The sequence below is a fragment of the Epinephelus fuscoguttatus genome, linkage group LG1 (assembly GCF_011397635.1).
Source record: "Epinephelus fuscoguttatus linkage group LG1, E.fuscoguttatus.final_Chr_v1".
Classification (NCBI taxonomy): domain Eukaryota; kingdom Metazoa; phylum Chordata; class Actinopteri; order Perciformes; family Serranidae; genus Epinephelus; species Epinephelus fuscoguttatus.
The window spans coordinates 10,678,632-10,702,152 of record NC_064752.1 but is presented as its reverse complement, the minus strand read 5'-3'; the positions used below and the strand labels follow the sequence as shown (position 1 = coordinate 10,702,152).

General features: G+C 42.5%; 1 protein-coding gene across 1 annotated transcript in view; it reads right to left on the bottom strand.

The window, feature by feature from the left end:
- Nucleotides 1-2,014: 2,014 nt before the first annotated feature.
- fer1l4 (fer-1 like family member 4) overlaps nucleotides 2,015-23,521 on the bottom strand; it is a 36,123-nt gene continuing 14,616 nt past the window's right edge. Inside the window, exons 20-49 of the mRNA XM_049580360.1 lie at nucleotides 22,988-23,213; nucleotides 21,566-21,698; nucleotides 21,353-21,453; nucleotides 21,155-21,242; nucleotides 20,947-21,063; nucleotides 20,693-20,845; nucleotides 20,083-20,284; nucleotides 19,756-19,880; nucleotides 18,539-18,673; nucleotides 18,264-18,437; nucleotides 18,005-18,115; nucleotides 17,264-17,425; nucleotides 16,942-17,116; nucleotides 15,228-15,340; nucleotides 14,995-15,111; nucleotides 14,251-14,293; nucleotides 12,263-12,363; nucleotides 11,594-11,728; nucleotides 11,391-11,510; nucleotides 10,433-10,560; nucleotides 10,170-10,340; nucleotides 8,328-8,482; nucleotides 7,800-7,981; nucleotides 7,624-7,709; nucleotides 6,619-6,717; nucleotides 6,334-6,451; nucleotides 5,925-6,048; nucleotides 5,296-5,594; nucleotides 3,986-4,086; nucleotides 2,015-2,584 (exon numbers count right to left, since the gene is read on the bottom strand). Of these exons, the coding sequence (XP_049436317.1) occupies nucleotides 2,404-2,584; nucleotides 3,986-4,086; nucleotides 5,296-5,594; nucleotides 5,925-6,048; nucleotides 6,334-6,451; nucleotides 6,619-6,717; nucleotides 7,624-7,709; nucleotides 7,800-7,981; nucleotides 8,328-8,482; nucleotides 10,170-10,340; nucleotides 10,433-10,560; nucleotides 11,391-11,510; nucleotides 11,594-11,728; nucleotides 12,263-12,363; nucleotides 14,251-14,293; nucleotides 14,995-15,111; nucleotides 15,228-15,340; nucleotides 16,942-17,116; nucleotides 17,264-17,425; nucleotides 18,005-18,115; nucleotides 18,264-18,437; nucleotides 18,539-18,673; nucleotides 19,756-19,880; nucleotides 20,083-20,284; nucleotides 20,693-20,845; nucleotides 20,947-21,063; nucleotides 21,155-21,242; nucleotides 21,353-21,453; nucleotides 21,566-21,698; nucleotides 22,988-23,213 (4,175 nt within the window). The 3' untranslated portion in view covers nucleotides 2,015-2,403. The remainder of the gene's footprint in view (nucleotides 2,585-3,985; nucleotides 4,087-5,295; nucleotides 5,595-5,924; nucleotides 6,049-6,333; nucleotides 6,452-6,618; nucleotides 6,718-7,623; nucleotides 7,710-7,799; nucleotides 7,982-8,327; nucleotides 8,483-10,169; nucleotides 10,341-10,432; nucleotides 10,561-11,390; nucleotides 11,511-11,593; nucleotides 11,729-12,262; nucleotides 12,364-14,250; nucleotides 14,294-14,994; nucleotides 15,112-15,227; nucleotides 15,341-16,941; nucleotides 17,117-17,263; nucleotides 17,426-18,004; nucleotides 18,116-18,263; nucleotides 18,438-18,538; nucleotides 18,674-19,755; nucleotides 19,881-20,082; nucleotides 20,285-20,692; nucleotides 20,846-20,946; nucleotides 21,064-21,154; nucleotides 21,243-21,352; nucleotides 21,454-21,565; nucleotides 21,699-22,987; nucleotides 23,214-23,521) is intronic.

The window sequence follows — 23,521 nt, the reverse complement described above, 5'->3', positions numbered from 1 at the left end:
GTGTTCTCAAACGAGTCGATATCAAATTGATATTGATATTGTTGTGCTCGGACCTTTTGATGAGTTGGAATCCTTTGTGCGTGGGTGGAAAGTACTTCACACAACAAGGAATCTTCGTTTGTAGACTTTACTGGACTTCAGCTGGTAAGTACAGAACATACATCTCAATGGCACGCTTTTTAGGTTGGGTTGTGGCCTCTAGCTCGGGCACAGGACAGCAAGCTAGGCTGTCCATGCAGTGAGCCGTGAGCACCGTTCAACATCCAACAACAAACTGAAAACATGGTAATCTCGTTACGTTCTCATGCACGCTCACGTGACTCTCACTAACCAATCAACATGCTATATTTAGCAACACATAACACATCTCATGACAGGATAACGGAGGGTCAAACTTAACGTTTGTGATCTACCTTACAATATCATCAGATTATTGCTGTTGCTGAAATCAAATTTGTTGCCATATCAAACTACAAACATCCTTACTCATAAATAAACAAGTTTCAATCATGAAATCTGATCAGGTTTAGGACCTTGTCCACTTTTGTGTCGGGTTTGGCTGCAGACTGACTTGGCAGAGATGCAGGGCCGCCCCTCCCTAAACGCATAGGGCCTCATCTTCCATGGGGGGCCACATTTTGCGTGAGGGGACGCATTTGCGCATATGCGCAATGGATGCACACATGCGCTACCGTGAGGCGCGCGTAGAATCAGCTCGAGGAAGGAGAGAAGAGACCTGACCGCCCATGCGTCGCTGCAATGATTGACAGCACTCGACATCTGAACAATCAGAGGGGTGCACTGGCAGGCACTTACAGAGCTGCAGCAGGTGAAGAGTTGTCGACATGTCGTCCAAAAGAGCCTCAGGAGTATGTGCGGGGCCGGGAGGGCGGGCTCCACGGAGGGGGAGACCTGAGCCTCGGGGGTCTGTGCGGGCCGGGAGGTCGGATGCTCCCAGAGAGGGGAGAGGGAGAAATATAGCTAAATAAGATGAAAATAGAAAAGAATGTCTCTGTATTTTATTTCTGTTTTCAGTGTTTAATTAAGGTGGGAGAGGCGGAGGGCTGAGGGAGATCGGACGCCTCCAGAGAGGGAAGAGGGAGAAATATAACAAAATAAGATTAAATAGGAAAAACCTGTCTCCCTCTTTTATTTTATTTTCAGTGTTTAATCAAGGGTGAGGGATTGAGGTGGTGGAAGTTACTTTCTTTTGATGAGTAATTGATGGCTATTTGTGACTCAGATTTGTTTATTTATTTATTTCAGTTTGAAGTTATTTTTATTTAATATTTATTTATTCATTTATTTCAGGTTGAATTTTTTATTTTATTTGACTCATACAGCCAAACTACTGTATCTACAGTACATTTGTTATTGCCAGTAAAGGTTGTCAAGTTAAATGGCAAGTTGTTGTATGGTCATTTTGTACCTATGATACATTTGGGATGGGGGCCTCCAAATAAAATTTCGCTTAGGGCCCCAGTTTGGTCGGGGGCAGCCCTGCAGAGATGGCTTCTATCTTGTTTCTCACATGAATCAGTGTATTGTGCTCTTACTACCACTAGATGACGTATTAGAGTGTCCACGAATGAGGACAACAGGTCTGAGAAAAGCAGAATGAAGTATAAGGTCAAGTAAACCTAAAATGTGATGTCCTTACATGAGGACACAGGGTCTCAGGAGGATATTGATTTTTTTCATCATCTTTTGTGGTTAAAAAATGTTTCTCTTATGGACATATGAAAATTATGAAAAAACTTGGTTGTGTGGTTTATTTTATTAATTACAGTTTTTTCAAATAATAATTTAACCAAATGTTTTTTAATAGTCTGTTCACTTCCTGTGACTGATATTAATATTTATTTACTTATTTACTCAGAAATAACTTCTAACATTCAGATTGAGCAAACTGGTACAAATGAGAATATCAATGCAAAATTCAACAAAAAATATTAATAAACATATTATTTATTTTTATTAATTCACTTTCCAAATATAAAATTTGCAACCACATTTATATTTAATCAACAAAATTACACTTTCATACAGTTATGCTTATGTTTTGGTGCTGATTCATCCGTCAGATTTGTGCTTATCTACAAATCCTTCCAGCGCTGCACAACATGTTTAATTTACAGAATATAAATATGTGACTTAAATCCGCAGTAATCATCCAGTAATTTCCTCTGGTGAATCCAACAGTAAAACCAAATCTCTGATTTTTGCTCCCATGATCCAAGTTGTGTTTATATACATGAGGATGCTGGGTAATGTAGTGCAGTCAGTGTACACTTATTAAATCACAAGTTTTACTGATCAGACTAAATATGACATGAGTTCAGGATCAGAAACCTGATACAGTCTGTGACATCCAGGAGGAGGTGAGGAAGACTCCCGGTTTCTTCATCCTTTGACGATGAGGGTGGAGATCTGCTGCGGCAGTGTGTAGATGATGAGGGCGAGGAAGAGTGTGAGGATGGCGAGGATGGCCAGAGCGATGATGAACTTCTTGAACTTCTTCCAGATGAGGAAGATGAAGGTCTTCATCGGGTTGACGAACCAGTTGAAGCTGGTAGAGGGACGACTGGAGGGAGGACAGAAGATGGTTTATACATGTGTAAATCCAGACCTACGAATAAAGGTCTGCTCGCACAAGCATTTACTGTTTAAAAACAGTAGTTTATCAGCTAGTGCAGCAGTGAGGCCTACGTCAATAACAAACATATATTTTGCGAGCAGGTGTGAATGAATTTAGATGTGCCACTGTCTGGTGTGTGGAGGCCTTAACTTAATAACTTTTCATGTCAGGACAAAACAATTGTGAGCATATCCTTAGCACGTGTACTAACAGGAACTAAGAAACGAGATCATATTTTTCCTGTTTTAGCTTCTCTGCACTGGCTCCCTGTAAAATCCAGAATTGAATTTAAAATCCTACTGTTAACTTATTAAGCTCTAAATGGTCAAGCTCCATCATATCTTAGAGAGCTCATAGTGCCATATTATCCCACCAGAACTCTGTGCTCTCAGAACGCAGGGTTACTCGTGGTCCCTAAAGTCTCCAAAAGTAGATCAGGAGCCAGAGCCTTCAGCTATCAGGCACCTCTCCTGTGGAATCATCTTCCTGTTACGGTCCGGGAGGCAGACACCGTCTTCACATTTAAGACTAGACTTAAGACTTTCCTCTTTGATAAAGCTTATAGTTAGGGCTGGCTCAGGCTTGTCCTGTACCAGCCCCTAGTTAGGCTGACTTAGGCCTAGTCTGCCGGGGGACCTCCTATAATACACCGGGCACCTTCTCTCTCTCCCTCGTGTCCTATTACTGCATCTAGCTAACCCGGCCATTCTGGATGTCACTAACTCAGCTTCTTCTCCGGAGCCTTTGTGCTCCACTGTCTCTCAGGTTAACTCATATCGCAGCGGTGCCTGGACAGCATGACGTGTGTGGTTGTGCTGCTGCTGTGGTCCTGCCAGATGCCTCCTGCTGCTGCTGTTATCATTAGTCATTAGTCATACTTCTTCTGTTATTATACACATATGATTATTGTCACACATGTATACTATCAGATATTAATATATTATCATTGATTATAATATTATTACTTTCATTGATGTTGTTGTAAGCTACTGTCATTACCGTCTATCCTGCATCTCTCTCTCTCTCTCTCTCTTTCTGTCTCATTGTGTCATACGGATTACTGTTAATTTGTTATGCTGATCTGTTCTGTACGATATCTATTGCTCGTCCATCCGTCCTGGAAGAGGGATCCCTCCTCAGTTGCTCTTCCTGAGGTTTCTACCGTTTTTTTCCCCGTTAAAGGTTTTTTTGGGGAGTTTTTCCTTATCCGTATGATGTAAAGCCCTGTGAGGCAAATTGTGATTTGTGATATTGGGCTTTATAAATAAAATTGATTGATTGAAATTGATCCTTCAACTGTGTGTGTGTGTGTGTGTGTGTGTGTGTGTGTGTGTGCGCACGTCATACTTTGGTTTGTCCAGAGGCTCTGGCTCCTTGCGTCCCCGCCCCACTGGGTTGGCCTCCGCGTGTTCTAATGTCACCAGCTGTAGCTCCGCCTCCACCTTTCCCTACACACACACCACACACACACACACACAGTTTCAGTGTTAAACCAAGTATTCAAATTAGTGATTCGAATTAGTGTTTAACATTAGTATGAAAATGAAGCTGCTATTCAAATAATGATCAGCATGAAGAAATAAAGGTTTTGTAAAACAAATAGAAGAGGGTGAAATTAGCTGTAGGCCTACTAAAACACCTCAAAGGGTACATTTATTATAATGTACATTTACATAGCATTAGTTCCATCATTAAAACAAAGAATGGACTTGCACTTGTTCAGCACCTTTCCAGTCTTTTGACCAGCAAAGCACTTTTAGACTGCATGTCACACTGATCTTCTGATAAGTGGACGACCACTTAGCCTCAGCCACTCCAGAAAGAGTTATGTCATATTCACAAATCTGAGTTAAACACTAATTCTATTCTCACTCACTGATTATTTCCAGTCTCTACTTTGACTTTATTTTCTTACGATCGCTGTTAAGCCAAAGTCAGTATATGAAATATTAAAATCATACTGAAAGCCTGTGAAAGCCTGTACAGAGTGTAACATTACAATCAACTTTTTTTTTGTTTTCCAAAGATGAATGTAAGGTTTTGTATATACATTGTCTGTGGTGATATATCGATCATATTACAGATATAAGTGTTGTGGTTATAATATATAAACAGCCTCAGGTACCACCCTGATGAAGGCAAGACAGTCAAAAATGTTTGGTGAACAAAATGCAATGTACCAGAGAAGAGCCGTGCTATTTAATTTTGAAGGACTTTCACTGACGCAAAGAAACTGTCATATTAAAATCCGACCAGGAAAAAGAGGGATTATCTTCTTTCAGCTGTTGGATGTATTTTTATGACTTCCATTCAAAAATAAAAAAGTAATGTAACAACGACGTCGACACTGTAAATCCCCCGAGATAATCAGCTTATTTTAAAACTGACGTCTCCAATTTCCCCTCCTCATCCCATCCCTCCCAAACTCAAATACAGAAACAAGAGGGGCTGTAAATAATCAGCCAGAGTGTCGTAGGTGTGGTTTTTAGCTTCACTTTGTAGTTACTGTGGAATAATGCATTTCTATGGAATAATCATCTTTTATATGGTAAAATAAATGTCATAAAGTCAGATTCAGATTTTAAATGTAAATTTGCAGCCTCCTTCCTTTGTCGGCCAGTGTTAGCATTATCTGTGTACTGGACTTTTTTTGGTACCATTAGTAGGTAAGTGTTGCCGAGGCTGTCGGTGTACTGGATGTCCTCTTCTCTCATCTTGCTCCTCTTGTCCTTCTTTTTCTTCTTCTTTCCCTTCTTCTTGGCCTCCTCCTTCTCCTTCTCCTCCTTTTCGAAGTCCTCGGCCGTCTTCAGACGAGTCAGCGGCCACCAGCCCTTCATCTTCTTGGCACGGAAGATGGAGAATCGAGGGTTGGCTCGATCCTTTGCCATCTGAATCGTACACTTCGTGGAGGACTTTGCAGCTCGCACCATGTCATTGAGGCGTAACTCTATGGAGCCTGAAGGAGGGAGAACAAATGAAAGATGATGAGGATTAACTGACTGAGGCAACGTCGGCTCAGCGCCGTTTGATTAACAGCAATTTAAAAAACAACGTAGCAAAGATTGTATAAAATAATGGACGTAGCCACCTCGATGTCATCCATTGGTTTGTGGTCTCCCATTTTGAAGCCTTTCAGTTCAACCAATGGTTACTTTACCTAACCCAAGTTGTCTCCATGGTAGCAACTTGTCAACCTACCTGTCAATCAAAGTGCCCACGTCCTTAATTGTGTGTAACTTTAAGTTTTAATAACATTTAAACAGGAGAGTTATATAAAAATTCTCACCCAGGAAGTCGTTGGCAAGGATGCGGTCGTAGTCCCAGACCTGCAGCGTCAGAACAGCCGGCTGTCTAAACTCTGACTCCTCCAGAGAGAAAATGGACTCCTTCTTCTTAAACACCACCTCTTTCTAAGAGACAAGAGGAGGAGATTTATTCTCACAAAGAACCACACTGATTGCTCGCGCCCCCTGGAGGCTACAGTGTTCATTACAGCTACAATATCGACAAACACCACGCTGAAATGTTTTTCTAGAAATGTTAAGTTTGACCTGAGGGTGGCGCTACAGGAAAGATCATAAAATCTAAAGGGTTTATCCTCTGGAAAGCAGGAAAATAATCACGATAGTACACAATGATCTGTCGAGAGGTAAATGAGATATCTGTGGACCGAAGTTTATCAATCACACGTGTACCTCAGTAGGCAGGTAGTCGAAGCGGAACACAAATCTCCAGTTGAAGTTTCCTTCTCCAGTCAGAGAGTTGAAGTGGACGTCAGTCTCCTGTTTTTCTCCTTCCAGTCCTTTTATCCATCTGTGCAGAGATCACAATGAAACACTGAGCTGTCATAGCCAAGATAACCAGATTTATCTTGTCTGTGTCAATCGGTCAGTTTTATTAGTCACATGAAATCAGACAGTGAGGCAGAGTCCTCATTTAGGACCCTAGAAGACATGTGTGTATATGTTTGTGAATCTGACCCTTTGACGTAGATGTCGGAGGACGGGACACCGGTGAACGGGTTGACATCATCCAGAAACACGTCGTCAGTGTTCCAGATAATAACACGCAGCTCATACCTGTCACCATGGAAACAACAAAAAAGGTTACATATTGTGACCCCTTCTCTATTCTGTTTAACTCTACTGTACATGATAGATTCTACTCGACTCCACCAAAGTTGGTAGATTCTATTCAGATCCACTGTATATAATATCCAAGTCCACTGTATTCAATAGATTCCATTCAACTCTACTGTTCTTAATAGATTGTATTTGACTCTATTGTACAGATAGATTCTATCTGACTCCAGTGTACTCAGTAGATTCTATTTAACTCTACTGTACATGATAGATTCTATTTGACTCCACTGAAGCTGATAGATTATTTTCAAATCCACTGTACTACATAGATTCTATTTAATTCCACTATAGACAATATTTAAGTCTACTGTACTCGATAGATTCCATTCAACTCTACTTTACTCAGTAGATTGTATTTGACTCTATTGTACTCAATAGATTCTATCTGACTCCATTGTTCTCGATAGATTCAATATGACTCCACTGTACTTAATAGATTCTATTCAACCTTACTGTACCCAATAAATTCCATTCAACTCTATTGTACTTGATAGATTCTTTGACTCTACTGTACTCGATAGATTCTATTGGACTCAACTGTGCCTGAAAGATTCTATTCTATTCTACTGTATTCGATAGATTTTATTCGACTCGATGTTACTTCTATATGACTCCACTGTACTCAATAGATTCCATTTGACTTAACTGTACTTGATAGACTCTATTTGACCCTACCGCCCTCGATAAATTCCATTCAGCTCTACAGTACTGAATAGATACTATTCGACTCTACTGTATTCAATAGATTCTATTTGACTCTACTGAACTCGATAGATTCTATTTGACTCTATTGTGCTAAATAGATTCTATGTGACTCTACTGTACTCAACAGTGTTGACCTACTGTTCAGGTAGGCGTGGCTTGATGTCAACAGGGGGTGGAGCCGGCACATCATTTGGAAACATGTCAACCCACATATGAACGTAACCCTGGAACACACACATGTATTAACACCAGTCTCAGTATGTTACTGTCGTTATGACTGTCTGTCCTGTAGTTACTGTTTATGCTGTGGTTACCTGTGGCAGTCCAGGTTTGTCCTGGTTCAGCAGGGACCGGATCTCCACATGCTCTGGGACCAGAGGAAGGGCTCCAGGGAGGAACTCGTTCATCTCCCCCCAGCGCCGCAGCACGCTCAGGGCTGCGTGTTCCTCCATCTCTACCTCCTCCTGTGGAGTCCGCTGGTTCTTCTTCAGCAGATCTGACAACAACAACACGTCTGTTTAATAAACGGCTGTACCTGCTGATGGTCTTGTTGTTGGAGCCAATACAGCAGGAGGTTGCTACAGTACGAGGGGAGCAGCAGTAGGACTATTGTGTCAGTAGTTGGAGCAGCAGTACAGCTTAATTAGTGGTTGTGGTGATTAGTCGAACATGTGGTGGTGACAATATTAGTAGTGGTTCATATGAGTCCATAGAGGGACAATTATGGACTGTTTAGTTCTACTTTGTACACAATTTTCATATGTAAAGACACCTCAGATTATTTAATCCCTTACTTAATGACCTACTGCACCTGGCTAAGTCTGTCTTCCTGTCTGTCCTACCTTCAGGTATTGCGTCAGGTGGGATCTTGAAGATTTTGTTGAGGACTTTGACTTCAGATGTTCTGTACTCCGGTAACGAGATGCCGTTCTTCCTGCAGAGCTCTGCCAAAATGGTTGACGGTTTCTTCGCATCACGCCACACATTGTAACCTTCACTGCAGAGGAAAGTAAAGGCACACACAGATATGCAGGTACACATTTAGAGAGACAGGTACTCCATTGACGAAGTTCGTAACCCAGACAGTGGCTATACCGATGTGTTGTAGTGCTACTGATGTATTGGTTATGGTAGGGATGGGTCACGATTTTCGAATTTTCGAATAGTCGTTTTATTTTTGAAAAATCGATTTTTTTAATGTGACTATTACTATTCGCTGTCTTATTTCCCCCCTTTATTTGACATGCAATTCAGCTCCTAACCGCACGAGGGCAGTATAGGATTGCTACAGCGGTGTGAGATGGGCTACCAGCTAGTTTGATGCTCTTCTACAAACAGGAGAAACATGCAGAGACTACTACAGTCATCAAAAAGTTCAGTGTGGAACAACTTCAACAAAATAAACGAAAATGAAGTGCAGTGCAAACTCTGTGAGGCAAAGCTTGCGTATCACAAATCTACAACAAGTATCCACAGTCATTTGAGAGTGAGGCACGCAAGAGGCGGCGAGGGACCGTACGGCCGGGCTCAGCGGCGCGACACATCTGCAGTGCGAGTCCCGTAGCAGCTCGCCCCCGTTAATCAGTTACAGCGGGTTCACCGGCAACGGGAGCAGCGCGACAACCCCCATCTGTCGCGCGACAACTCTATTTTACACGGCTCTTCTATTTTTGTCGCGCTAGCTCCCCTACGCGACCCTCCAGCAGATAAAAACTACATAAAATAGTGTGCTAAATGAGCACAGTGTTTTTTTTAAATGAATAAACCATTATCAGAGCTGATATGTGATGATTTTTTTTTCATGCATTTACCCATGTTTATCTGTGACATTGTGTAAATGTCCGTGGCGGATATATGTAATAACTTAGGTGGGGCGATTATTTGAAAAATCGTCGAATATTTGCCATGATTTTCGAATAGTGTTTTTGCTTGTGCTGCCCATCCCTACTAAATTGTCGTAATACTAGCTTTAACTTGTCGTAGTACTGTTGCCAATCTGTTCTGGTTCTGGTACTAACATGTCCTAATTCTGGTACTTACAAGTCATTGTACAGGTACTAATGTTTCTTGGTTTCGGTCCTCAAGTGTCTTAAAAGTGGTTCTAACATGTTCTAGTACTGTTTCTAATATGTCTGATTTGTCATGTGTTTTAGTTCTGGTACTAACATGCCACAGTTTAGGTACTAACATATTGTAGTTTTAGTACTACTGTGTCATAGCACAAGTACTAATTTCTTCTGGTTTTGGTACTAATAAGTCCTCCTACTGAAACTATGGTATCACAGTCCTAGTTCTAACATGTCACCTTATTGATACTAATGTTATTGCAGTAGCATGTCATAGTTCTTGTTCTACAATGTCACACTGTTTCACAACATGTCCAAGTTCTAGTTCTCACTGGTTTTAGTCGTAGTACTAATGTCATAGATTTGGTAGTAACATACTGAGGTTTTTGATACTATTGTGTGGTAGTACTTATGTGTTGGTACTGATATGTTCTACTACTTGTACTGTCTGGGTTCTTGTTTCATACACCGTATCACATTTTGTATACCAACATGTCATCATACAGGTTCTAACATGTCATAGTTCTGGTACTCTCATGTTCCATAGTACCACTGTGTTGTAGTACTGGTTGTAACATGTTGTACTTTTGGTGATTGTGTGTCAGTTGTGGTACTAACGTGTCATAGTAAAGAGCCAGACCGCAGGAGGCTCTGTGGCGGCTGTAGAACCGGTTCTCCAGATCAAGTCGGGTCTCACCGATGACATCATCAGACCCTATTATATCGTGGTCCATCACTTTGACAACCAACTCCGTCTCCATTGGAAAAGACACTGTGAATTCAAACATCCTGAAAGACAGCGTCAGACATACAGACAGTCAGACAAACGATGGACAAACAGAGAGGGTTGGACAGGTGCAGGTTGACAGACAGGTACTGACTCTCCAAACGTGGGGTTGAGCTGTTTGGGGATATATCGATCTTGGGTGTCCAAACTTTGCTCTCCAGCTTGAACCACCAGATACGGGTCGGCTTTACCATTCGGGTCTGTGGGAGCTAGATTGGTGGCCTGCAGGATACAGACAGAGACAGTCAAACACACAGCAGAACTCACAGTACACTCTTAGAAATGAGGGTTTCAAAAGGCTCCTTCCTAAAGGGCTTAGGTACTACCTTAAACCAGAGAAACCTTATTTTAAAGAAAGGGTTCTTTGAGGGTTCTTTGTAAAAAACCCTTTTTATACAAAGAGCCCTTTTTTAGAAGAAAGAGTTCTTTGAGGATTGTTGAAAGCATGTTTGTTTGTTTTTTTTGTACCAGTACATTCAGTATTCAAATCTCATCTGGAACCCCTAAAATGTGATTGTAAACCCAACACATTCTCACTCTGACCTTTGGTCACGGACCTTCCAAGTCCAGATACGACATGCAAGGTCAAGTTCTGCTTGTTACATACATTATCTTCTTTCAAAATACACTTCTGTTTTAACGGGAAATTTAATGTTTAGATACAGTCTCTTTCAAATTGTTATTTGGTCTCGAGATGGGACACCAGTGGTAAAGATTTCCCTAAATTTTGCAGCCTGATTTTATTTACACATGGCCTCATGCAAGAAATGTTCCTGAACATTTCAGGGATAGACTGCATGTGTGAAAGGGGCTTCAGTTAACCCATAATGCAACTGTAGGCAGGGACACTGTGAGAAGCAAAGTGTGAATTTGGTTGTTTACTGCATGAAAATGGTTGTTGTTTAGCAGCTAAGTGTTACATCTATGACGTCAGAGCATGCTTTAATCTATTAACAGTTTAAAGTCAGTGTAAAGAATATGCTGTAAAATGTTTAAACGTGTCAGTGAGTAAGAGACATAGGCAGGCTGTGGATGGACAGAGGGACAGGTACCTTGACGACGTAGACTCGGATCAAGACTTTGATCGCTGAGTTTTTGGGGAGTCCATTGGTGATCTGACATGTGGTGTCTTCTTCATCTCCTGGATCGATCGGATAAATCAGGAAGGAGCCCTGGGGATGGAAAGTGTGGAATAATGGACACTTCTCTGCAGACTAACAGACAGACAGACAGACAGACAGATCATCCACAGTACCTTATATTTTCCCATCAGCCTCTCCTCTTCATCCTCCTCATCATCCTCAATGCTTGCTCTGCCTTTATACAGCGGGAAGATATGCAGCCAGTCCTGAAACTGACTGAACTCTGACTCCAGATCACCTCCGTACAGCTGAACACACAAACAGAGGCAAAATTAAAAAAACAAAAAACAAAAACCAACAACAACAACATACAAACAGTGCAGTGCCAGTTCAAAACACACTTGTTTGGAACAGGTCGAGTGTTCAGTCTGTTCTTGAAAACAGCTCATCCAAACTCAACTGCTACGGCTCAACACACACAACACTGCTTCTTTGGGCCCCAAACAGCAATAGCTATAATATGATGTTTACATGTGAAAAATAATGTGAAAAAAGTTGGAAAAATATAAGCAACTCTAAGGTATACTACATACTTACAGTGTACTTTTACCTAAAAGGTAAAACATTGTAGGCCTACAACTACTTGTCTTGTTATGTAGCTGGCCTGTATGAGCAGCAGAAATTGGATTGATTTGATGGGTTTAGGTTGTCTTTCTCAATTCTTCCTTTGTTTACAAGTACCAGAGACACACTACACAACAAATTCAATGTTCTTGTATTGTTGACATCAGTGCAGCCCTGAACTGACGGACTGGACTGTGTCAATCACGGTGACCTCTCACCTGTAGTGTGGCAATGCTCTTGCGTTTGGGAGGCTCAGTCTCCACGACCACGATCTCCTCCTCCTCCTCTTCGATATTCGCCATAGTCAGATTCGCTGCATCTGAACAAAAAAGAAAACAACACTATTAACACTAAGAGATGCAACCCTGTTAACATAGGTAAGTCTTGAGTTTTCCTTTAAAAATATCCACACTCTCTGCTGCCCTCAGATCCTCTGGCAGGCCGTTCCACAGGCGTGGGCCATAATAAGAAAAGGACGCCTCACCATGGGTTTTAGTTCTAACTTCTGGAATAATTAACAGTCTGATAGGGCTGATAGGTTAAAAGCAATTCTGATAAATAAGAGGGACCAAGACCATTAAGAACTTTAAAAACTAATAAAAGAATCTTAAAATCAATTCTGAAGCTAAAAGGAAGCCAATGCAGAGACTCTAGGATGGGAGGAATGTGTGCTCTCTTTCTGGTCCTTGTCAGAACTCGAGTGGCTGCATTTTGAACTCGTTGTAATGGTATAATGGTCTTCTTAGGAAGACCAGAAAGAAGAGCATTACAATAAACAATTCTACAGGTGATAAAAGCATGCACTAGAGTCTCAGCATCAATTATTTCTCCAAGATTTTTTACTTTTTGACATGATTCCAGAGCCAGTGTTAATAGTTTTGTATGCAGTTTCTCTCTCTGTGCTTCAGACCCAGTAACTAAAAATTCTGTTTTGTCCTGGTTGAGTTGTAGAAAATTCTCTGCCATCCAGCACTTAATATCTAAAATACAGCTAAAAAGTGCATCAGGTGGCTTTGGGTCATCATGAGACACAGCAATATATAGCTGTGTATCATCAGCATAACTATGAAATTGTATGTCGTGCCTCCTGATCACCCCTCCAAGTGGCAGCATGTAAAGATTAAAAAGTACTGGACCTAAAATCGAACCTTGTGGAACTCCCCAGTCCATTTTATAGCATTTGGAGGAGCAGTCATCAATACCAAAATAAAATTCCCTGTTTAAAAGATATGATTCAAACCAGTTAAGAACAGTGCCATTGTCCTCATTGCCCATATATTTTTTTTGTTTTTCTCACCATGTTACTGCCAAAATCTACTGATTCTGAAATCCTGTCCTTAGACTGACATGAGAAAAACGTAAATGATATTTTGTGAGCTGAATTTCTGTAAAAACTAAAAACTGTAATGACTTTTTATTTGCAGAGATTGCACCATAGGACCACTACAAAGTCCTTTCTTGGTGCCGCTTTTGCATTTTTACACAGATCCAAACAACAAACTGCTCTAGTGTGTGATTTTAAATAATGTGTAGGCGTTGTGGTTTCAAAAGAGGCGAGATGGGTGTAACATAAACAGTGTCAGACTCTAGTGTGACATAAGGTATGTGTCTGCAGTGCTTTATGAACAAAAACAGTGGCAAAACATTTACTGTCCCTGTTGTGAGGCGGCTGATATCGTCCTCTGCTCAGAGGGTAAGGAGCTCCTGGGCCTCATTGTTTTCCCAGTTTGCGGACATTATCGCCTGCTGTTCTGTCTTTTTGAGTTAGCCGCTAAATCTCCGGCGATGGGTCGCACACATGTCAACAAAACATCACACCCATGACGCCCATGATCTCAACCTTCTGGCTGTCCCGTTTGTACAGGCATGTTTTGGCGCTGTTACTACTTCCATTTCTGTCTCAAAGGCAATACAGCTCAGTCCTCACATTTCACGACCGTACGTTTTACACAGAACAGCGATGTGGAATAGTGAAGCAGTGCCCTGAACAGGCAGTGTGAAAGGGGCTATAGTTTTATCACAGCAGCATCTAGTGGACATTAGAGGAACTGCAGCTGAATGCACCTAAACTCTGACTTGTATCAGCTGTCTGTGTTGCTGCTCTAAAATGAATTTCAATCATAAATAATTTCGTATTTTTATTTAATGGATAAATATGGTTAAAAACACATTATTATGACTGACAAAGAAGGAGTTAAAACTTTACCTGTCTCTGCTTGTTCCTCCAGCTCCTCCTCCTCCTCAGCAGCCTGCAGACAGACAACACATCAGATATGTGAGTAAAGAACTGATAAATCAATTACTTTAATGCTAAATGTGTAACTTAACACATATTGAAAGGATGTGGTGTGGAATGATGTCTCATATCCCTAATTCTGCTGCAGTGATTCTTATTTTGTCTTGCTCATTTTTGGAAAAGTTCGAAAACAAGAGAAACAATAGAAACACATTGCATTAACACACACAAAAAAAGGAAACCTTTTCCTCATGATTATAACTGTAATAAGTGCAAGTTTGCAATTGTAAATAAAGATAACGGGGACAGATAAAAAAAACGGTCAAAATCTAAGTCATACATCAAGATGTTGGTCTTTAATATCCTACATTTCCCATAGTGCAACTGAAAAGCGTCCTTCATGAGACCGTTCCAATCTGTAAAACACCCACATATTTCTAACTTCAAAACTCCAGTTAGTAATGCAAACTTTCGTTTATAGATTTCTTTCCAACCTCATGGAAATTATGACATTATAGTTATTTCCTCCTCCAGAAACACAGAAGACATCATACAACTGCTTTGACATGCTGTGTAGGTTGGACATTGACCAGTAAACTTATCTTCATGTGTAAAATCTGTGGATAGACCCTTTAATCAGATTTTATTCTGTACTTTTAATTTCTGCTTTAACATTTTTACAAGTTTATTCAAACAGGTAAATCAGCATCTCACCTTTCTCTCCATCTCCTCCAGTGAAGCGTAGTATTTGGACCACCAATCCAACTCCTCCTTCTCAGGCAGCTCCTCTTCTAGTTCCTCACCCATCTTCATCAGCTTCTTCAGAGGAGCCTGGTGGAGTTTAAGTGTAAACAGTAACTCACTCTTTAATCATTTGTGGCTGAAATCTGGTTTAAATTTGTCTCAAAAAGTTTTAAACACACAGAGGAGGAGACCAGTGTACATACATCAACCAGTTTGATGGGGTTGATGGGAATCTTTGTCTGTGTAACTGACAGGCCGCTGAGTCCCAAACGCTTCACTGACATCAGAGCATCAACAGTCTTGGGAGTCTGCTTCACTGAAGAGACACAAAGAGAAACTGTGTCTGTAGAAACTTTAAGAGAAAAGTAAACTGTGAATCCCACAGAGCACAGCTGTGAAAAACATCCTGTCACAGAGCTCTTGTTGTGTGTCTGACAGTAAAGTTAGAGATTTTTCTTTGTAAAACACAATGGATACATTTAGAAATTTGGATCAATTCATGTTTGGATTTAAACAAATGTTGGACAGGGCTGCAAAATTAAAATATTATTGAAATTGCAGTACAACCAAGTGTGATATCCAAATGCAAACCATTGTGATGCTACAGAGATGCTCCGTCCTTCAAATCATATATTTCAGATGTATCATCATCATCGTCATTTTTATATTTTTTTCAATGAAAATTAAATGCAAAAATCCCCATTCCCCCTAAAATCATGACTCACATCACCATTGCACTATATTTGCCATGAGTTTTTTTTGCATATTGTGCAACTTTGATATTGAAACAGTTCATCCCAGAGAAATGACCATACTAACACCTTACAATGTATATTGTCACCCATTGGTTTGTAGACTGCTGTTTTGAAACCTCGAGTTCTGCATTTCAGTCATCACCATCTTGGTTTTTTTGAAACCAGAAGTGACCATATGTGGGTGAGAGGTTAAAGCTGTGGAGGCGCGAGGGATGGATCTGATGTCATAGACTATAGCGCCACCTTACAGACAGCCTGTTACTCAAAGCAGCCCCGCCCTTAAATATACGTAACTTTGGGCCTTGATACAATGTAGACTGGTGAGTTATATAAAAAAATCACTCTTGCGTACTGTTGTCATGATTGTTGAAAATAGCTATAGAGACCAAAACTGTTTTGTTTTGTTTTTTTGTTTTTCTTATACCATGCTAACATATTAATTCTGTTGCTCAGTGGTGCATGAAGCCAAAATGGTTCGACTGCTGCGAATTACATTACCTGAATGATCTTAGGATTATCGCCACTGCTTCTGCCAAGCACGGCCAAGTGGCTAAATTCCGCCGGCCGAATGGATAACTTCCAGATTAGCGCGCCGCTATCTTGAATGGGAATAAAGTTATTTTATCATGTCGCTCGTCTAGACTTTCGAAAAGGAAGAAGTTGTTTTGGGCCCAATGGCATCATGTGACAGACCATAAAAATTGCTGTACCATTGTTTGGCCATAATGAAAATTGGCTTCAAAGCCTGGCGACATTCTGGGGGCCTGGGGGAGACAGGTGAAGGTTGTCTGAGGTCTATATTGCGTTCTAGTGTGGATGGAGACATTTTGTAAAATGAAGGTTGTATGGACAGATTTTTTTTTTAAACAGAGGGGGAAAATATCTATTATGAAAAATATCCATATTAGTGTGGACACAGCCTCAAAAGCATTTTCAAAAATCTCCATTTTAGTGACCTGAAACCCTGTTTGTGTGTGGACGAGAAACCAAACAAGGCCTAAGGAGGCAGGGCCAAGCAAATGATCAATTAAAACATTCCAGAAACATCTACATCTACCTTACCTGTCTGAATGTTGGAATGTTTTCAATACCAATAACTACAACTATCTAGAAGACACTATTACTGTGAATATTATTCCATCACTTCTTTCATAGCTCTAACCTTTTGGTTTTGGCTCATCATCTTCCTCATCTTCATCCTCCCCAGGTTTTCGCGGGCTGTAGTCCATGAGACTCTGGACCACATGAGTCCCGACCAGAGCGAGCCGACCGAACGCCCGATGCTCCACCACAAACAATGTCAGAGGAGGGTGGAGGTAGGCCTGCTCTGGCAGCTCCTGATTGGACCAAACACAGCAGGAGGAAACAGGAAAACAGGAAAGAGAAGGTTAGCCATCTCTCTTCTCTGTATGAATGAATGGATACACCAGGTGCTTGTTTAAGACCTTAACCGATGTTAGTAACCATCACTACGACTGACTGACCACGTCCATGTAGCCGACCAGCTCTTTGAAATTGCCGTGAGTGCTGTAGCTCTCCATCTCTTCAGAATCCAGTTGTTTTCCTGCACACTCCACCCTCACCAGGGGACGCTCCACCTCAAACAGGTGCACCCGCTTCAGCTCCCGCAGACCCCAGAACAGCACCTGAACACACACATACAAAAACCATTGACTGTAAAAATGATGGACATAGCTACTGTGACCTCACTGTGGACTCGAGTTTTGAAGCCTCAAGTATTTTGGCCGTCGTCATGTTGGTTTTCTTGGACCAGAGGTGACCATATTTGGGGGAGAGGCTGGCGCTATGGAGGAGCTGGGGAGGGGGGGTGTGTCTGACTGTCAAGCCAAGGACACTCGCTTGGCCCTTAATTATGTGTCATTTCAGGCCTTTATAAAAAAAAATGTAAACGAGTGAGGTATATGAAAATCCCGTACAGTTGTCGTGAAGGGGGAAATTACCTATACAGACCAAAACTGTTTTTGTACCAGGTGGTAAACATGTTTATTTCTGCTGTAAAGTTGGGCATTTTAACATGAAGCCAGCCTCAAGTGGCCATTAGAGGAACTGCAGTTTGTGACACTTTGGCATTGGCTTCATTTTTCAGCCCCAGAGGTTGCTGCTTGACAAAACCACACACGAAGGATCAGTTACCTCACCGATCCAACAGCCTGAAGTATATGTGTGTGCATGTGTGTGTGTGTGTGTGTGTGTGCGTGTGTAACCTCGATCCTGAAGGTCTTCAGAACAGGTCGGACTCCTTCTGGGATGATGTAGCAGCTCTCCTCCTCCACGTAGGTCAGCTCCTGAGGGTCCACACTGCTGGGGATGCAGGGCTGCAGGGGGTGATATGGTATTCTGGTTCACTGTCTAGAATTAATTCATGTGTACTTTGTTTTTGTGACATTTGTTCAAGGATCATCCAGGAAATTATGGACAGTGAAGATGGACAAACAGAGAGATTGATTGATTGACAGGTGTCACCTCTCCAAACCCAGAGTAGTCCAGCTCGATGAGCTCAAAGGCAGCCAACAGCTCGCCAGCAGGGTGTCTGCCCATGCTGATGTCAAAGAAATGGAGGCGGGGCTTCTGGTAGTACTGCTCCACAGATTTAATCTCCGGCTCGGCAAATGCCCGACCCAGAAGCCTCACAGCGCCCTGCACACATGTAAATACACACACAAGCTGTTATGACATCACTTCCTGAATGCGCAGAGACAGCAGAAGATTGTGGAGAAGACAAAGAATGTCAGTGTTACCATGGAGTTGTAGTCGTAGACGGTGATGGTGATGAGGGGCGGGTCTTGTTGGAGCTCCTCCCTCGTTCCCTCCATCAGGACTCTGTCAAACAACAAACACTCGCTCCAGGCTGGAGAGAGAGTTTCATATAACACCTGAACACACACACACACACACACACACACACACACACACACACATACACACACACACACAGACACACACACACACACACACAGAATGCGTTTTAAAATGTGTGTGCCAAAGGGGCACTGCAACAATTTTACAAATATAGTTCAGTTAACTGGTCATGGTGAGTCCTACGTGTGAAAACAGTTGTATAATATTCTCGAAGAGGAAGACATACTTTATTGATCCCTGAGGGGAAATTCAGTGTTGCACTCTGTTGTCATATACACACAGGCCTGAAATACACACACATGCACAAACAGGACCTATACATGCATTAAATGGAGGGATGTCAAAATGGGGGAGCTGCCTGTGGACAAGCGCCCCAAGCAGCTGGCGGTTTGATGCCTTGCCCAAGGGCACCTCAGCAGTGCTGAGGTGAACTGGCACCTCCATATTTAGTCCGGATGGGGACTTGAGCGGACGACCCTCCAGTCCCCAACTCAAGTCCCTATCAGAAATCCTGTGTACAAACTGGAGTGTGGAGTTTGAAAAAGTCCAGGCAGAAAGGGTTTAAAGAGAGATGCTATCCCATTGCATCATGGGAAATGTACAGTCCATCTGTGTTTGGAGCTTGTCCCATATTAGAAATTAAAATTCAGGACATCTGAGTACCTGCCCGGACGAGACACTCTAACACTATAGCGAGCACGCCCACAAGGAGGCAGGGATCATTTCATTGGTCAACATAAACCTGGCGTTCTCTTGGTTGGGGGATTTTGACAGGGTTGTTAGACAAAAAAATCCAAGAGCAGGGCAGAAATCTGAGAGCAGAAATTCCACAAGCCCAAGCAGAGGCTATTTGAGTGCGAGGGCAGGGTTTTGAGGGACAATATTACAAAATCTGAACGTGAAATCAATAAACAATGCTCTCAAATTGATTTACCACTCTCCTGAATAAAGATAGGAAAAAAGCTCCATAGATTTGTTCTATTGATGTCTTGGATCAGGTCGAAGCTTGTGAATTGTCAGAATTTAAAATTCAGTGCACTCATTCATTGAAGAATCATTTATAACCTTGTAACCAGCGAGATAGGTGAATACCTACCCTGGTGACCTGGCACTGTGTAGAGAAGACGACTTTGAGGAAAGGATCTGATAAGCCGTTATCATCAGCAGCCATCAGACCACGCCCCTGGTACAGGTGACATCGTAGCTGGAAGTACCTGCTGTCTGCAGAGAGAGGAAGAGAGGGAGGTCTACCTTCACCTGACCAGGCCAAACAAACTGTTGCTGAGTCCAGGTTGACAAGTCAACATAAAACCAATCACTGGGCTTTTATTTTGAAGAACAAACTTTTCTCCATTCATCCTAACATCAGACATTAAGTCCAGAGCAATTATCCTGCGCAGAAGCCAGGCCCTCGCTGACTCACCTTGGCAGGACAGACTGACAGGAAGCTTCCTCTTCCCCCCAGGAACCACCCTCCTCTGCTGCTCCTCCTCCTCCTCCTCCTCATTGACTGGTAAAAACTCATCCGGCAAGCAGCCAGTGGCTTCTTTATTATACTTAGCCAGACCAAGCCACAGGTAGACCTCCAGCTTCGCAAAGATCTCACTTGCTGAACCTCCTGGAGACTGGACAGACAGACAGACAGACAGTCTCGACAGTTATCGATGATTTTAGAGTCAGAACAGTGAGCATCATCGAGGATTTTAGAGAAACAACGTTAAGTCTCATTGATTATTTTACAGAAAGAACAGTGAGCACCATTGATGTTATAAGAAACAGAACTGTCTGCGTCATCGGCCATTTTAGAGAGAGAACGGTGAGCATCACCTGTTATTTTTTAATTTTTTAAAAAAAAAAATTTAAATACTTTATTAATTCCCCTGAGGGGAAATTTAATTTTAGTGACAGACAGGTGATCGTCATCGACCATTTCAGAGAAAGAATGGTGAGTGTCATCAGTGATTTTAGAGAAAGAACAGTAAGCGTCATTGATAATTATAGAAATGGACATTGGACAATGTTAAAACGATTACCTTCATGTATAGGGTGGTCACTCTGCCACAGTCTCGCCCTCTCTGCTCCTCCACCAATGAGAAGAGGATGGAGTAGGCAGGAATCCTGACATAAGCCAATCGCTTGCTTCCACTCAGTAACCATAGAAACACATCAGGGATGGTAGTCTGGGGCTGGAGTGAGGGTGGTGTGAGGGAGAGGGTGTCAGACCTCAGAAATACTGAACAAACTGCAACTTTTGACATTTTTGTGGTGACCTATGGTGACCTCTGACCTCTATAGCAAGTAGGCGGAGTCTCCGCAGGAGTTTCCTGCTGTCCATCAACCGCTGTTTGACCGTCCGCCTGGTGACCCTTCGCCTAGCTCTCACCGCCTGTCTGGCCACAAAAACCTGGAGAGAGGCAGACATTTTAGTCAGACAGACAGACAGTTAGACAGAAACATAGACAGGTAGAAAGAGAGACAGGTGAGGGCCGACTCACCAAACTCTTCTTGATAAACTCCTTCCTGCATCTGTCCAGGTTATTGGGACGAGACTGAGACCTCCTGTCTGCGATAACACTAAATTGCCTGCAGAGAGACAGACAAGAGGACAGACAGAGAGATAGAAATGGGGATTAAACAAGTCTAAAATCAAACTAAATCTGTTCTTATTCAGTTTTCAGAAGGAGAAGACTGACTTGCAGGAGGCCACCAGCTCCAGCAGCACCTCCACCAAACGCTCCTTTGCGTTACTCTTCGGCCTCCTCAACAGACGGTCCACCTCATCAAGGCCAATCTCCTAAAAGAAAAGTAGGGAGCAGAGGAGAGGATGAAATATGACCTCAGTTTCTTTAGACATTATGTGACACACATTATGTCATTCCTCTCTATGTGTTAATAACTTGACTCACCAGCCTGTCGGCCGTCTTGTTGAGCCAGTTTGCCTGATAGAGACGAAAGCTGTGATCTTCAAACTGACTCCAGACAAACAGACAAGGCTTCTGTTTCTCAGAGGGAGGCTGGAGAGGAATACAGTGGAACGACCTGAGAGACAGACGGACAGTTGGAGAGACGTAGACATTCAAGCAGATAGATAGCGAGTGGGCAGTGTTTGTGTAGTAGTTACTTGGTCAAGAATCACCACCCAATCATGGTCAGTGAACTGCACTTACATACAGTAGCGCTTTTATGCAAAGTACTTTATAATTTCACTTCACACACACAAACACACATTGATGGCAGCAAGCCACCACGCAAGGTACTGGCCTTACAATCAGGAGCAATTGGGATTCAGTGGGTTGCTTAGGGTACACCAGGAAGGGATCAAACCACCAAATCTAAGAACCTATGAAGCATCAGCTATGAATGGGTTTGTGTGTCCCCGTGACTGTGGGAGCTGTGTTGATGGGTTCTGGTAGGTTCTACAAAGGCAAACTGGTGCCAAGTGTATCTATCTTACATCTACAAATCAGGATCTGTAGATGATGTCTGATAGAGTGTTTGGATGAGGAATTCTGGGGCCACCTCCTGGATCCTGGCCTGGGAGCTCCCCTACCCTCACCTCAAGGATGAAATTGAATCTCATCAGGGGTTGGAGACATAGAAACGAAGTAGGTCACATTCAAAGCTTCAATTGCAGAGGCAGCTGCTCAACAGGAAAGAAAGCCATCAAGGGTTATCAGGAAGCCAGAAGGGCTGCAGCTTCAGTAGATGCAGAAGCAAAAGCTCAGGTGTGGGAGGAGTTCAGGAAGGACAAATTGTCCAATGACTCAGAAATAGAGGAATAGAGCTTAGTTCTTAAGAAAGAAGACCCTGATTGGGGATATTGTTGGGCAGGGCAGGAATGCTTTGAGGAGCTGCTAAACCTTAATGACATACAGTCTGTGGAGGAGGCAGGGTTAAAAGAAATGAAAGGAAGTCTTACTGCTGCCCATGGTAGTCTCCAGTTCCAAAATACACTGGAGAGATTATCTGACCTAGGTAAGTTTTGGGATCGCCCTTAGCCCTTTTCCACCAACACAGAACAGGCTCCATTACATTTCACGCACCTGACTTTGAATTGTTTGGAGCATTTTGACAGAAAATAAATTGGTTTGGAAGTCAAAAATTTGGCTCCCAGCTGGAACCAAGATATTGCAGGTTTTCCTTGACCTGAAGTGTGAACCGTGATGATCAGAGGATGAAGTCTTGCACGTAATAGTCCTCTACGTTTTCTTATAATAGTTATAATTATATGTTTATATATAATTACATGTCTCTTATTTGGCCATCTTCCACTTGCAGCATTAGAAGTAGGTGCAGTAGTAATCTGTGTCGGAGCAGGTGTTACTTACCTGTCGTACTCAGTGGGTTGGGGTCTCATGGCAGCAGACACAGATCTGATCTCAGGTTCGGGACTCAGCACCTCCTCTCTGTCCAGCTCCTCTGACTCCAGCAGACTCTGAGCCTCTTCATTTAGATCGTCCCTGCTCCTCCGCAGTTCGTCCCTGCTCCTCCTCAGCTCGTCTTTGCTCTGGCCTTTCTTGGATCTCCCGACCCCTACGGCTTTCCCATAATTCCCTGCCAGAAACAGAACAGCTGATGGAGCTCAGGGGTTTGATGTTGTTAAAAAAATGATGCATCTGAACCTCAGGTAGTCAAAGGGTCTGGCTCAGCAGCAGCCTATAACAGAGTCCTGCATGGGTCTGATTTCCAAGACCCTCTACTGCGTCGGCACTGCAACAGGCAATACTATACTCAACCCACCACCTGCACATATAGCCAATTTGCAACCGCAAATCCTATAATGACGGTGCACTGCTCAAATAATTCTGTGAGGCATCATTTTGGACATCTCATACACGTGAAACTAAGATAATATCATTTAA